The sequence below is a fragment of the Neltuma alba genome, unplaced genomic scaffold, assembly GCF_004799145.2.
Source record: "Neltuma alba isolate B1F8T4 unplaced genomic scaffold, ASM479914v2 tig00013081_pilon, whole genome shotgun sequence".
In the NCBI taxonomy this organism is placed as follows: Eukaryota; Viridiplantae; Streptophyta; class Magnoliopsida; order Fabales; family Fabaceae; genus Neltuma; species Neltuma alba.
The window spans coordinates 60,595-76,697 of NW_021637411.1; the positions used below are offsets into that span (position 1 = coordinate 60,595).

Consider the following 16,103-nt stretch of genomic DNA (forward strand, 5'->3'; position numbering starts at 1 on the left):
CATCTGAAGTTGAAAGGTAGATTCGCGTTTAAGAGACTTTTATGTATATGATCATCAGTTTGTTGGGGGAATACACTCAATTGGGAATAGGAACAATATGACCGTTTGGCAGAATTTGACCAAACCTATTCATGACTACAGGTTGAATTCCCGGAGGTCCATTCCTCATAAGGGAGGACTCCTTGAAGCGTGACGTGACTTATTACTGATAATAGACCGACGGGATCAGATGCAAATATATCTTTAAGCGATTTAATTATAAATTTTGACTTAAATTGAATGGTTTGAACCAATTTTTAAGAACCGACCGGACCGGACGTCGAAACGTTGAACCGTGACCCAGACTCGTTAACGGCTCGTTTGGACCAAAAAACGTTCATATTTGAGCGGATTGGACCGGAGTTGAGCCGTTATTAGCCGAAACCGGAGTTGGACCGGGAACCGGAACGGTTTTTAGAAAACGACGGTTTTTTAGCCTGACTGAAAAAATACTAAAAATTAAAAAAAATAGAAGAAAAATAAAAAATTGATCCCCTTAAGTATCCTAATATATTTTTAGACTATTTATAACCATAGAGTATTATTTCATTGAAATTTCATATATTGTGGTGTTAAAAATCTAAGTCGCTAGTCTTTTTGTTTTGATATTTGGTCAAAGATCAAACTTTTGGACTCATTCTCACCCCCTTGGGCACTAGCCGCTGCAAATAAAAACCCAACCAAAACCCTCACGGCCCTTCCCCGCCTACTGTGAATCAAACATGGGCCATCTCTTCTGGTCGCCGTCCTTTTCTATGTGCATGCTTTTATGGAAGAGAACAAACGAATATGTAAACAGAAGAAAACTTTGAATAAAGACGGCAGAATAATGGTATAAAGCATCTTTTTTGAACATAGGCTTTCTACGATGCTTCCCCACTTTTTTATACTCCTCATACCAGCTTCACCTCTCAACCTTATCACTTAAGCGACCGCCTATCCCTTCCACATTAATTAGTTCTGCTGTGGCATACAATGAAATTGTCCATTCTGTTTTAACCTAACTGCCAGAATACCCCTTGTATCCTATCCTACAAACAAGAACAAAAACGAGGGCAAAAGTGGTCGTTTCAATTTTGCCCAGAGAATCTAGGAAAGAGGGCAGAGCTTGTGTTAGTCTATCTGTATTTTATTCTCTCATACACCCAAATTTTTGTTCTCTCGAGTGGGTATCTGTTATGTCTTTTGCCACTTTGGAATTTCAATCAGTAGGTTTTATTATCTCTATTTCCTTACCAAGTGACTATACGGCCCATTCTTGAATCACTCGGCGTTTAGATAAAGCAGAAAGGTTCGAGAACATTGTTTCTCTAGCGCAATATTTCCTCAACATCTTTGTTAGTCCCTCTTTAGTTTGTCTAGGATCTGTATATCAATATAATTTGTGTTTTATATGAACGCAAATCGGTACAACCTCTGATGAGGCGTGTGCGTGTGTAGAAGATGCCTTGTATATAAAAAAGTAGGCCACAAAAGAGACCTAATGCTTTGCCCAAAAAATGTCACTAATGACTGTCTTGAAACACCAAGATCATGACAAAGAAAGATGAGAAACACGGCAGCCGCAGTAGGAGAGGGAAAAAAGTAGCAGTTTAAAACACAAATACAGATAAGTAAGGAATAAAGGGAAAGAACCTTTGCATATTTCGACCTGTGCATAATACTTCCTTTCACAGCTTCATTTCATGGTCTCAAACAGGAGACAGAGTTCAAACTTGATATCTCCGTTTTCCAGAGTCCAAATTTACTGTTGTCCTCTGGAGTTTTGCTTTGAGTTCCTTCCTCTGTTGCCTAGGCAGCAAACATCGGAGAATGAAAGTTGATTTTAGCGCAGGACACTAGGGACCAGAGTTTTTGCAGCAACCAGAAATTTTGAAAGTCGACGTTTCCAAAGGAAGGACACAAACGCAATGGGTTCCCAAGCTGGTTCAAAGCCAAAAGAACAAGACGATTACAAGCTGAAGGACACAAAACCTGAGCTGGGAGAAAAATGGCCCCATGGGGGACAACGTGGAGGGAGTGGGTGGATTGCAAGCGACAGGGCCACCAGCACTTACGACCTGGTGGAACAGATTTCTATCTCTATGTCCGAGTTGCGAAAGCCAAAGACCTACCTCCAAATCCTGTGACAGGAAATTGTGACCCTTACGTGGAAGTCAAGGTCGGCAACTACAAGGGCAAAACAAGACACTTCGAGAAGAAGAGCAATCCCGAGTGGAAACAGGTTTTTGCATTCTCCAAGGAAAAGATACAATCTTCAGTCGTTGAGGTGTTTGTCAGAGACAAAGAGATGGTGTCCCGAGATGAGTACATCGGAAAAGTGGAATTTGACATGCATGAAGTTCCAACCCAGTGCCCCCAGATAGCCCTCTGGCTCCTCAGTGGTATAGATTAGAGGACAGAAGAGGAGAGAAAAAGGTGAAAGGAGAAGTGATGCTGGCAGTTTGGATGGGAACACAAGCTGATGAAGCATTTCCTGATGCATGGCATTCGGATGCTGCTTCAGTACAAGGAGAGGGAGTTTATACAATTCGGTCCAAGGTTTATGTTTCACCAAAACTGTGGTATCTCAGAGTAATGAGTAAATGTGATCGAAGCTCAAGATGTAGAGCCAAGCGATAAAAGCCAACCACCCCAAGTGTTTGTGAAGGCTCAAGTAGGAAATCAAGTACTCAAAACTAAGGTATGTCCGACAAAAACAACAAATCCGTTCTGGAACGAGGATCTCTTGTTGTGGCAGCAGAGCCGTTTGAAGAACAACTGGTGCTGACTGTGGAAAACAAGATAGGATCAAAAGATGAAATTGCTGGTAGGATAAGCATCCCACTTAATAAATTCGAGAAGCGTTTGGATCATCGTCCAGTTCATTCGCTGGTTCAATCTAGAAAGTTTTGGTTTTGGTGCTTTGGAGGGAGACAAAAGGCATGAACTCAAATTCTCTACTCGGATTCATCTCAGAGTGTCTCTCGAGGGTGGCTACCATGTTTTGGATGAATCTACGTTATATATAAGCGATACAAAACCAACCGCGAGACAGCTATGGAAGCAGCCAGTTGGAATTCTGGAAGTAGGAATATTGAGCGCTCAAGGGCTCCAACCTATGAAGACCAAGGACGGAAAATCAACCACCGATGCTTATTGTGTTGCCAAGTACGGACAAAAATGGGTCAGAACAAGAACCATCACCGATAGCTCAAACCCCAAATGGAATGAGCAATACATGTGGGAAGTATACGACCCTTGCACTGTGGTAACCTTGGGAGTTTTCGACAACTGCCATTTGGGAGGGAATGAGAAGCCATTATCAGGAAGTGGAGCCAAAGTTGATTCCAAATAGGAAAGGTAAGAATTCGCTTATCAACTCTCGTAATGGATAGGATATACACTACTCTTACCCCTTGCTTGTTCTACGTCCTTCTGGATTGAAGAAGACGGGTGAACTTCAGTTAGCTGTTAGATTTACTTGTCTTTCCTTAGCGCACATACTTTACCTCTATGGGCAACCCTTACTCCCCAAAATGCATTATCAGCATCCATTCACTGTGAATCAATTAGACAGTTTGAGATTCCAGGCCATGAACATTGTGGCAGTAAGGCTTGGGAGAGCAGAGCCACCCCTGAGGAAAGAGGTTGTAGAGTACATGCTAGACGTGGACTCTCACATGTGGAGCTTAAGAAGAAGCAAAGCTAATTTCTTCAGAGTAGTATCAGTATTTTCTGGTGCAATAGCTATGAGCAAGTGGCTGGAAGAAGTTAAAAAATGGAAGAACCCAGTGACCTCAATTCTAGTACACATCCTGTTCTTCATATTAATCAGCTACCCTGAACTGATCCTCCCCACCATCTTCCTGTACATGTTTGTGATCGGCATATGGAACTTCCGGTTCAGGCCAAGACCCCGCCTCACATGGACACAAAACTTTCATGGGCAGAAGCAGCACAACCTGATGAACTGGATGAAGAGTTTGATACTTTTCCAACTTCTAAGGCACAGGACGTGGTGAAAATGAGGTATGATAGGCTGAGGAGTGTGGCGGGAAGAATACAAACAGTGGTGGGAGATATTGCAACACAAGGTGAGAGATTTCGTGCACTCCTGAATTGGAGAGACCCAAGAGCGACTTGTTTGTTTGTAATGTTCTGTTTGGTTGCGGCTGTGGCCCTATACATAACACCTTTCAAGGTGATCGCTGCACTTCTCGGAGTTTACTGGCTTCGTCACCCCAGGTTCCGAAGCAAACAACCCACTGCTCCAAGCAATTTCTTCAGGAGATTGCCTTCTCGTGCTGATACTATGCTTTAAGCATCAGCATTTGTCGTTTTTCTTTTCTACGGCAACCCTTAATTTTTTTCCTATTTTTTCAGTTTGGGCGATGAATTTTCTAGTCATTGGATTTGTTATTCTTCGTGTTATTTGACGCTGAGGCATTTTGAACGTAATGGCTGAGAATGACTCTGCAAGGCTAAATTGTGTCCCCCCCCCCCCTCCCCCCCCCGGTGGGCCAAAGTACATTGACTCCTTAACTCCCTCGTCTTTGAAAATTTAAAAATAACCTCTTTATCTTGCAAATTTTGACTCTTAACCCTGTTAAAATATGGCCGTTAAATATTTCATCTCAGATTGATCAGGTTTTACTTGCCAAATGACATGGACTTTTTTTTTAATATTTCATTAATTAAATTCATAACTTCGCTCAAGGATAATTTTCTTATTCCCCGTGAGAAACCCTGAAATATTGATTCCCCTGTTCTTGCCTCTTCCTCTGTCTCCTCCTGCTGCAAGTTTAGTTTGTCAGAATTTTTTTTTTTTTTTAAAAAGAATTGTCTTGGCTTCAAAATATAGATTCATGGTCGTGATTACTTCCCTAACATTTATAGATGACACAATCACCGAAATCCTAAAACAAAGGAGGATGCCTGCACTTGGGTGGAACTCGGAAGTCACTGACCCTTGCGTATCGCACGAGTTACCGCACAAACCGTCTTATTCAGGAACCCGTGGGCTGGACTCTAGCCAATGGGCTTCGTATTCCTCTGGCCTTCACATGTTCTCAATAACTGGGCCATAGTTCAACATTGTGCGGCCCATAAAGAATGGTCAATCTTTTTTTTTCTTTAGTTGCCCAGAATATCCTCCCACCCGAACAGTAAGAGACTAATCTCTTGAGATGTGATGAGCCGTAGCGGAGACCCCTCCCAATAATATTTTTTTCCATGCACACCGCCCTAAAAATCAAACCCAGGATATGATGTTTAAGGTGTCCAAGTCCCTTCTATTTGAACCAACACTTGTTGTATAAATAGTCAATTTTGCCAATGCTTATGCAAAAATTCAATTTCAACAATTTTCAACCAATCAATGTGCATACATGTGTACATATATGTGTGTGTGTGTAACCAGAGAAAATGTAGACACACACACACACAAATTCAGGCTCTAGTTGATCTGAGTGGAATTTCAATATATTAAATGTTTCATTAAAATGAAAATTTGATATTCCAATTATTAATTGATCAGTTAAAAACTAATCTCCGAGATTATGGGTGGTTTTAGTACAGTACCAGTACCTTCCCTTCAAATATCATACTCTCTCTGATCCTTAATATAAGATCCATTTAACTAATTTAATTAATTAAGGAAGTTAGGTAAGTTAGTTGATTATAAGAAATGTGGCACATTTTTCTTAGAACACCATAATCATCTTTCTTAATACCCATTCTCATTCTTCTACTCGATTATGTTTGAGAGAATATCTATAAGGGTAATTTAGAGAAAACTGATATATATGAGAAATAGGTCTTATATTTAGAACCAAAATCAACTCAACAATTGGGTCTTATATTAAGGATTGGAAGAGTATTTACCTGTCCCTTAATAAAATTACAGGTCAAATAACACAGTACAAAATCATCAACCTAGAGGCTACTCGCTGTATACCTCACAGTGCTCAGTAAATTGTGTCAATCTCGCTTACAATCTTATTCGGTTATATTTTTCAAAGAATGTGAATTGAACTTCTTAAGATATTTTTATACTTTTGTTTTTTTCACATAACAACAACAGCAACAAACAATAATGATTAGATAAAGATAAATAAAACAGGATTGAATATAAATACGTTTGAACGAGAAATGAATACATATTTAAACTCCCATGACCGAAATTTGCAATTATATGCAAATTAAGACTATAAAATTTTGTTATAGTTCAAACTTCCTTGAACACAGCGTCACTCAAGCGTAATTATAAACAGATCCTGAATAAATAAAATAACTATTTTTATATGTGCAAATGATTTGAGGATAATATACATGCTAGAAGTTGATATGCAAATGCGACATCATAAATAATTAATTTTCTATCTGAGGACGTATTTATAAATTTTTCTTAAAAATTATTCGACAAGTATATATGTGTATGCATAGAGAGAGGAGAGATGAAGATAACAACACTTTCGCAGCTTATGAGATATCCACTATAAGATATACAAGAGGTAAATAAAAAGGGACAAATTCCTCATTGAAAATTTAATTCGCAAATAGGACCTAAATATTTGTGTAACTTAACTTTTATTATATGTAACTTAATTTCATTTTTGTACAGTTCATCTTTCCTTGTGTGCAATAATCTTCCTTTCTGTGATGTGTAACTTAATTTTCTTTTGTGCAAGTCATCTTTCCTTTGTGCAAACCATCTTCTTTTTGTGCAATTTACCTTCCTTTGTGTGCAACTAATCTTTCCTTATACAATCAATCATGCTAGAGACCATTTACTGATTAAATTTGTAATGAGAAATTTATCCTCAATTTTCCAATAAAAAATCTTAAATTTGTATTGGTGACGGAAGACACTACATAACAATTGACCTTCAACACAAGCAATATATTCAATCCATAATACTACTCCTCCAATCCTTAATATAAGACCTCATTTGACTTTTATTTTGATCCTAAATACAATACTCTAATCTATTTTATCTCTCATATTTATACATTTTTTTCTGAAGTAGTCCTTCTAACAATGGTAGTTCTAGTCAATACACTAGATTAGCAAGGATATTTTAGAAAAGACAACACCTATTTAAGACAAATAACTAACTCAATTTACTTTCTTAATCTTTTCAAATTAGTCAACTAGCTCTTATAATTAAGACCAGAGGTAGTATAAAATTTGTAATAACTAATATCACCTCCGGTCCTTAATGTAAGAGTTAGTTGACTAATTTGAATAGATTAAAAAAATTATTAAGTTAGTTATTTGTAATAATTAAGTATTATCTTTCTTAAAATATACTACCTCCGGTTCTAATTATAAGAGTTAGTTGACTAATTTGAAAAGATTAAGAAAGAAATTAAGTTAGTTATTTATAATAAATGTATATTGTCTTTCCTAAAATATCTTTACTAATTAAGTGTATTGGCTATAACTATCATTGTTAGAAGGACTATCCTGAAAAAAATACATAAATATGAGACACAAAGGGGATTGGAGTCTTATATTTAGAACCAAAATAAAAGATAACAAAATCTTATATTAAAGACCAGAGGTAGTACTTGCTAATCATGTATTTGCCAAAACTATTATTTATTGAATTTTTAAATAAATGTGAAACTACTACAAAAATTACTTTACACAAATGGATAAATATAAGGGATAAATTAGATTTGGATATTATATTTATAATCAAATTAAAATCAAACTAATTCTTATATTAGTAATCAGAGATGGTATTATTTATAATTATAATACTGTAGTGGACTTGATCACCAAATGCATGAAATATAATGAATTTAGTTAGTCAAATAGCTATTAATATTTACGAACCGGTAAGAGAGGAGATCGAACTTTGTTGCGTAGGCACGAAGTTAAGGCAAGGAGCGCACGCTTAGCCTTAGGGTCCCCCAAGAGACAAAAATCCGATCCCATTGAACCACCGTAATAACTAGAAAAAGAGAAAAACACTTAACACTTGGTATATATATCATAGTTAAAACTGTGCCTAAATTAATTTTAATTTGGCTTGTGACAAGATAAATTGACTGTCTGCTGCCACCCTCAAGAGAACGGACCACCATATAATTTAAAACAAACGAAAAGCAGAGGAAGATAAAGATCCGAGAAATAAATTAGAATTGGGACCTAATGTAGAGTCTCGATGTTCATCAATGGCACGCTGTGACCCAACAAAAGTCATATGGATCACTCTCTCCCCTTTTTTCTTTTTTTTCCACATTCATTCCCTCTTCTCACTCCTTTTCTCAGTCAGAAATGGCCGCAAAGCATTCGCGTAATCGTCTTCCGGCGGTGAGCCATCAAGATCACAGACACAGAGAGGTAGGTCAAACTGAGTCAACATTTGAATTCTATATTAACTAGCTGGCTATATCTATACAGTTCTGGTAAGAAACAAATTAAAGGTAGCAGCAGCAGCACGGAGATTAGATAATATTCTTCGGAAAAATGAAGAAGAAGCAGCTACAACAAAACTAGTCATGGCTATGTGTGTATATATATTAAATATAATTAAGGCTGATGATATTATACTGTGCCGCTTGATTAATCCCAGAAGCCACTGGCTGCTTAGTCCTGACGAGGGCGAGCGACCCACAGAGAGCTGAGGGCTCTCAGACGATAAGAGTACTCCGCCATGGCCAGCAAACACCTCGCCGACTGACGCGTCGTTAGGATCTGATTCAGACGGTGGATCGTTTGGTGCCGAAGACTCCGCCTGTAAGTTTTTCATTTAAATTTTTTTCCTGAATATCTGTCACTCTGAAATGATAATATAAATCCTTTTCTCAGTCAGAAATGGCCGCAAAGCATTCGCGTAATCGTCTTCCGGCGGTGAGCCATCAAGATCACAGACACAGAGAGGTAGGTCAAACTGAGTCAACATTTTAATTCTATATTAACTAGCTGGCTATATCTATACAGTTCTGGTAAGAAACAAATTAAAGGTAGCTAGCAGCACGGAGATTAGATAATATTCTTCGGAAAAATGAAGAAGAAGCAGCTACAACAAAACTAGTCATGGCTATGTGTGTATATATATATTAAATATAATTAAGGCTGATGATATTATACTGTGCCGCTTGATTAATCCCAGAAGCTACTGGCTGCTTAGTCCTGACGAGGGCGAGCGACCCACAGAGAGCTGAGGGCTCTCAGACGATAAGAGTACTCCGCCATGGCCAGCAAACACCTCGCCGCCTGACGCGTCGTTAGGATCTGATTCAGACGGTGGATCGTTTGGTGCCGAAGACTATCCGCCTGTAAGTTTTTCATTTAAATTTTTTTCCTGAATATCTGTCACTCTGAAAATGATAATATAAAATAGAACATCATGTTGGTTTTGAAAAGAAGTATACATGGCATATTGTCAGCGACCGACCAATAGAATTTTGTAGCCAAAGTACAGTGGATGTATTCTCTTTCAAGCTTCCGAACAAATAATAAAAGGTCTGACAACTCCTGATTACGAGAGGCACGTCCTTAATTAGTCAACAAAAAAATTGGCGACCTTTCTCAGATGATCATTTTTCAACATCAAGACATTTTATTTCAACCATTTGAGTTTTTGTATCTAGATGAATGAGAACGGCAATCATGATCCTTGTGAACCTATAGCTAACCGAAAGAGGACCAGTTCAATTCAATTTTTTGGCTTCTAATAGAATTCTACAGGTTGGTCAAATTACGACTCGTGCACACATATAAATGGTCCTACCGATTAGGACGGGTAGCTTAATAGTGATAAAGCTCTTAATCATTACTCCCTCCGTTCCTTATTATAAGAGACAAATAACCGAAGTACGTTGATCAAAAAAACAGTTAAAGTTAGTTAAGAACAATTAATATATAAAAAGTATAATTTTTTTCCAAAAATACCCTCATTAATAAGGAGAGAGAGCATGAAGAGAGAACAATTAAATTTATTAAAAGAGAAGTGGGAGGGAAGAGAGTGGTGAGTTGGAGATAATAAATATGGGTAAATAGTAAATCAACACAAAAGTAGAGACAACTTGTAAGTGTCTCTTATATATAGGAACATGGCATAAGCATCAAGTGTCTCTTATAATAAGGAACGGAGGGAGTACCATTGAGGATCTCCCTCTAGCTAGCTAGTTTGCGTGCCTATATATGCTAAATTGATTGGTTGAAGTGTTTGTGCTCTTCGGTGACTTTAATGCTCACTCTCATTCACCCGTTGAAACAAGCAGTTGGTGAACCAACCTAATGACCCCGAGGTTGTACATAGAAAACTGTGACATCTGCTTTTGATATCTGCAGTCAATAATCCATGTTTAGCTTTCAGCAGGGCCCTTTTTCTCCTTTTTGCTTGTACTTGGCATGCATGGGGGCATCAATTCTGTAGGATATCTTAGAATTAAAATACTACATCTTTTAATGATTTAATGATTTTTATTTTGATTATAAATATCATATTCTAATAGATTTTATTTTTTATATTTATATATTTTTTTAAAAAAAATTTTTTCTAATGATATATTTTCTAACTGATATATTTGGTTACTAAAAATTTTTAAAAAAAAACATCTATTTATTACAAATAACTAACTTAACTTATTTCTTATTTCACTCAAATTATTCAGTTAGTTTTTATATTTAAAATTAGAGTACATGTGTTCACATTAATTGAAATAGACTAATCGTAAATGTCCTATCATGAGTTTGGTAAACACTGGACGACATAAATGGTATGAATGAAATTTGGACGGAACAAATTCAATTAAGTAAACTAATTAATTTGGAGCAGCCAATTAATTAGCCAGTAAGATCATTCACGCATTTAATTGAATTGACAGCATACTAAAGTCAAATTCTTCTTCTACACAGCTGTTTGAATTTTAATCTAGGGTTGGTTTGAATTTTTATTTATAACCATCCGTGATCCATCTCACTCTCAATACCAAAATGTATTTCCTTTATTTTAAAAAAATAAAAATTGAAGTCAAGACAAAAAGATAGAAATTTGCATCCTCTCCTGTGTAGGGGAAGAATCTCTTCCATGTGTGTCGATAAAAAAAAAAGAGTAAAAAGAAAGAAATATCTTTGCACGTGGGAAAGCATTTTCACCAACCCGTGAATATAAAGATCCTCCCTTTGTATTGGAAAGAACTAGAGGTGGGTTTCATAGTTTATAAATATAGCAACAAGGTAGTGTTTGACTTCTAATTAACTCAGGAATATCGGAATTCTCACATATAGCGGGAGATCCTCATTGATTCAGGAACATGGGGATTCTCACTGGTCCTCGAAGGAATCCTTATGAACCAGTGAACATTGGGATATGAGAGTTTGTAGTTTGAGGAAATATTCAACAAAGGGGGTTATGGGGAAGGGTTTATGAAACGCCTTCGAGTCAAACGGTTACAACCATGACATCATCTAGATATGGGCCTCAGTGTATGTATCTCTCTCTCTCTCCCTCTATCTCTCTCTGGATGAGGATTATTTTACTGAGGGACCACAGGTACTACTATGCCTTCGTGTCACGTGTACATTATATATTATGTTGTCAAAAAAAAAAAAAACCTTCAGTTTTGAGTATGTTTATATGGGGGAACATTAACATAACATAGTGAACAAATAGTCATTTAATTTGTATAAATTAAAATTAATCTAGGTTTGCGTGTGTATATAAATATATATATGCTATATGTAGGTCCCGCGTAACTAACTGAAGAGCGAGACATGCATGGAAGGAGTAGTTGATGAGGGTGGGTAGGTATCCTAACCCAAAGAGAAACAGGTTATTGTTCTTACTCGACCCCATCACGAGACCAGTTATGGAAAAGTTTGATCATATTCATGCCTCATGGTGGTCCACAATAACCAGCTGACTCAGTTTATAACACCATGCACATTATATATGGGCACAGATATATATATATATATATATATATATGCGGGACGAGATTCAACATGCATTCGTGGTTAACATATGAAGTTTTTACGTGCGTGAGAGTGAATCAAACAATGAGGTAGTACGTACCTGTCGGACGAAACCTTCGAGGGTGGAGAGCTTATTCATGGCCAGGGCCATTTGTCCCATGTAGTTGGCCATATTAGGGGTGCAGCTCAAGGAGTCTGACGTTATGGTTTCCGAGAGAGATTGATTCAGAGCTTCCAGCCCTTGTGAGAGTGCATCTTCTGCCTCCTGCGTGGATTGTTGCAGTCCACATATCCCAAGTATTTGTTGCTCCGTCAGCGGCTCTATTTGACTTAGGATTATCTGTAACACCAACGTAACACACATTGATTCCTAGCTATTTGTTGATGCGTGTTTCAACATATATGCTACCTCCGGTCCTAATTATAATTAAGACTTTGTTTATACCACAAACGATGTCTTATAATTAGGACTAGAGGTAGTATAACAAAAATTTCAGGTTGAGACGGAGTTGTTTGATTGATTAACTAAAACACAAAGGAAGAGAAATAAGTATGGGAACGACAACTTTATTCCCATGGACAACGACCACGAAAGAAGACAAAGAGGGACAGAGACCTGGGCCTCTCTCTCTCTCTCTCTCTCTCTCTCTGCCCCCTAAATTTCCGGTTCCAACAAGAGGAATTGGAGTGAAAGCAATGGCTTTATGGGAACGAAGCCTAACTCCAACCGTTCACGGAAACCACCATCATTGTGATACCTTTCGTCATTAATTCATTAATTTGTACTCCTCTGCGCTTCTTTTACATTTCAACTTGATTACTTCCCTCTGTTTCACTCCTCGCGCCAATATTTTATTCTTTAAAAACGGGGAATGTAAGCCTGATGACTAGTTTTGTAAGGTGATAAACAACCACGTACCTTAATGAGTTCGGAGGGCCTAGATCCACCGATCCACATGAAGCAACGCTCGGCGGGAGTCTTCCACATGCCGGAAACAAGGTGGAAGACGTCGGTTTTAGCCACAATGCTCTTGAGGTTCATAACTTGGTCACAGTGAGCAAGGCAGTTGTCCACGAACAGCCTCAGCTCGTTCTCCGGCAGGTGCTCTTGAACCGCCGCTCTCAGCTCGCACACTAGCCGCTGGTGCTCCTCTACCCATCTCCCGTATTCCACGTCGAACATTGCAGCATCTGTCCCATTTTCATTTTCATTTTCATTATTATTATTATTTTCTTTATCATAACGTAATTAACACACAAAGTTTTCATTAATATATCGTCGCGGGGAAGACCTGAGCTAACGGTACTCATAGCCACAGGAAGGCCTTGCTCTCCTCCAAAAATTGCACCCGATCCTCCGAAGAATATGCCCTAAAAATAAAGCACTCGTTACTTGTCAGTGTTTCAGCTTTGTTTATCAGTCGGTGTGGTTTCCATTTATAGCATTAAGTGTTTGCCCTCAATCAAAAGTTTTCTTACTTGAGCTCTAGCACGCTGCAACTCCTGTTCCAGCTGATTCAGTCTGATCCTGCTTGACTCTAGCTGCTGCACATATGCCTGATCATCCCCCGGAAAAAAAATCATTATGATGATGACTATAACACAAACGATGTAAATAAAGGGGTATACCCTAGATAACTTTTAAAAGTTCTTGCCTAAAATGAGCGAAACACTACTGACATGAAATTATAATATTGTGGGGGTCTCACCTTCTTTCTAAGCCTGCTTTTCCTAGCTGCCTCTCTATTCTGAGCTAGTCTCCTAAGTGTCTGTGCAAAACAATTTTCAAAAGCAAACATTCAACAACGTCAATTTATCATCTCGGAACTTTTTTCTTTTAAATATATATATATGTAAAGAAAGAATTAGCTTGCTAGGAGAAGGAAAAAGAAAAAGAGAAACCTTAGGATCAGGTGTTCTAGGCCCTTCCTGTTCAGAGCTTGAGGTTGGGCCCTTGCGAGTGCTGTCCCGCTGCAACATACACCCATAGCACATGCATAGCGTTGGTGAATAGTGGCGAAAATGATAAATATATACATCCCATAATTAAGCTGAGAATCTCGGGTTTCAAAGATGCTACCGAACTCTGATTCTTGTTCTGTATTGATTTGATCATTTTAATTCATATGTTTGATAATTATATTATACTATATCTAAGTCACCTTGACAGCTTTGGCTGATTGATTCGCGGCGGCGGGGCCTTCGTTTTGCGAGCTAGACAACTTCATGGGCGGCTCCGATGGTCTCTTGGAACCACTGCTCTGGGGAGAAACCAACTCCACGCTAGCCTACGTACCAATCACCGAATACAAACAAGCCCACCATGAAATGTTTCCGGCCGTAACAAACTAAAGAAGCAAGTCGGAAATCAAATAATCCAAAATGATTAATATGGGAATTTGTTAGTGGGATTAATTAGTATACCTTGGATGAAGGCGGGTCTACGTGCATAGGCTGAGACGGGAAAATGTTGAGAGTCGGAGGCCTCATTCCCGACGATGATGAGTTCTCTGCCGATGACGAGGAAAATGTTCAGAAACACAACAATTATCAATTATCAAATACACACACACACACATGTAATAATAAGGAGCTTAATGAGTAGCGAGGAAAGGAGCAAGCTTATATGGGAAAAAGGTGTTTATGATGGGAGGAGACGGTTGAGTGAGAAGCGAAAAGGGAAGGCAACAAGGGAGGTGTGAACGGGAGAAAGCAAAATCTGGGGAATTGTCATGCAATTGGAGCTCTGAGCTCTGCCATCCCCAAACAGAAAAAAGAAGAAAGGAGGGGAAGAAAAGCCAGAGCGCAAGCATACCCTATTCGATCGTACTCTTTACGGTACATGTGGAATTAGCAAGCAAATAATCATGACACCCCGCTTTGTTACATGTCATGATCTTACCACCTCCAAGCAACAAAAATATAGAAACAAGTAAATTCAGTAACAAAGAGAGAGGTGGGGAGAGAGGGGTTTTCTGTTTTTCTTTTTGTCTTTGGGGAATGACCTCGCTCCATTTCTTCTCTTTCCGCCTTTTTCTCCCTCCCTGCAAAGATCGGGTCAAAGCAGGTACTGCGGCTGCAGATATGAATTTGACGAACATGCTTTCCATGTGAGCGGAACGGCCCACCTCTCCCCATAGTCTCTCCGATCAGAAACCAAAAAGCATATTCCCCTTTTTGAAAACCGAAGGAAATTAGTACGAGTAGGAAGAGAGAGAAAAGCTCACGTCTTTGGTCCTGAACATTAATGGAGGAAGGGTCGGCCTGTCCGTCGAGATACAAAAGAAGTGCTTGATCCAAGTCGCCTAAATCGTAAGCTCCGGAATCCTTACTTCTGTTCATCCAACACACACACGACAATTAAAAAGAAGAAGAAGAGAGGAAAAAAGAGCGGAGAGACGGGGAGTAGGGTGATGAAAAAGCTCACAGAAAATTGGCGGCCGGGATGGAAGAGGAGGAAGAAGATTGCATCATTCCGAAAGAGATGCGGTGGTCTTGAATTTGATGAAGTGGGAGTGAATCCATGTGAGGAGTGCTGGCTTGGTTGTTGGTCTTGTTATTAGTGTAAGCCATGGCGAGACTTGGAAGTGCCTGGAAGAAGCTTTGTCTTTTGCGCCACTAGCTCTCCAAAACCCCATTAATGGCGAAACCGCCTTCTGTTTCTTCCACGTAAAATCATTTCTTTTTCTCCTTTGTCCGCCAGGAGCAGCGAGTCGGTTGTAGTCCAAGAGAGAGAAGGGACGAATCCTTTGAATAGAATTGAATTAAATGCAAATTAAGGGGTACAAAAGACAAAGCTGCTTTTTCCTTTCATACGGGTACCTCTCCTCTCTCCCTCTCTCTTACTTCTCTCTCATCTCTGCCCACTACACAGTCTTCAGATAAAGCGGTTCTCAGCCTTCTCTCTCTCTAGAAAACGCAGCGAAGTGTAAAAGAAACTGTCTTTGTTCATTTAGAGAAAAAACCACTTTACACAGAAACGCAATGAAGCCCACCTATGTCTTCCTTGTCTACCCTTCTCTTTTTTTCAATTGGACCAAGTAACCGAAAAGTCTTTCTCTTTCTTCGACTTTTACTATTGACATTTTCATGCAAACTTACACGTAGATCACTCCCCCTTCTTTTTTCTTGGCCCCCTTTTGTTTTC

General features: G+C 38.7%; 2 protein-coding genes across 2 annotated transcripts; one reads left to right on the forward strand and one right to left on the reverse strand.

The window, feature by feature from the left end:
* Positions 1-1,669: 1,669 nt before the first annotated feature.
* On the forward strand, positions 1,670-4,507 carry LOC114734152 (FT-interacting protein 1). Its single transcript, XM_028921698.1, is given in 9 exon segments — positions 1,670-2,109; positions 2,112-2,387; positions 2,390-2,613; positions 2,615-2,768; positions 2,771-2,906; positions 2,908-3,365; positions 3,368-3,424; positions 3,427-3,933; positions 3,936-4,507. Coding segments are annotated over 9 exon segments (2,379 nt in total). The 5' UTR covers positions 1,670-1,949; the 3' UTR covers positions 4,343-4,507.
* A 4,649-nt stretch (positions 4,508-9,156) lies between these two features.
* Positions 9,157-15,845, reverse strand: LOC114734239 (bZIP transcription factor TGA10). Its single transcript, XM_028921816.1, has 11 exons — positions 15,384-15,845; positions 15,184-15,290; positions 14,381-14,466; positions 14,119-14,244; positions 13,859-13,927; positions 13,666-13,725; positions 13,436-13,513; positions 13,249-13,327; positions 12,876-13,147; positions 12,057-12,296; positions 9,157-9,310 (listed from the first exon to the last, which is right to left on the reverse strand). The coding sequence occupies exons 1-11, from the start codon at positions 15,527-15,529 to the stop codon at positions 9,161-9,163; spliced, it is 1,413 nt and encodes a 470-aa protein (XP_028777649.1). The 5' UTR covers positions 15,530-15,845; the 3' UTR covers positions 9,157-9,160.
* Positions 15,846-16,103: the final 258 nt, after the last annotated feature.

Coding starts and splice junctions, on each gene's coding strand:
- LOC114734239 (XM_028921816.1), bottom strand. CDS start 15,529: ATGGCTTACACTAATAACAAGACCAACAACCAAGCCAGCACTCCTCAC. Junction 15,291..15,383: donor ATCCCGGCCGCCAATTTTCT/GTGAGCTTTTTC, acceptor TTGGATGAACAG/AAGTAAGGATTCCGGAGCTT. Junction 12,297..12,875: donor GGCCCTCCGAACTCATTAAG/GTACGTGGTTGT, acceptor TTGGTGTTACAG/ATAATCCTAAGTCAAATAGA.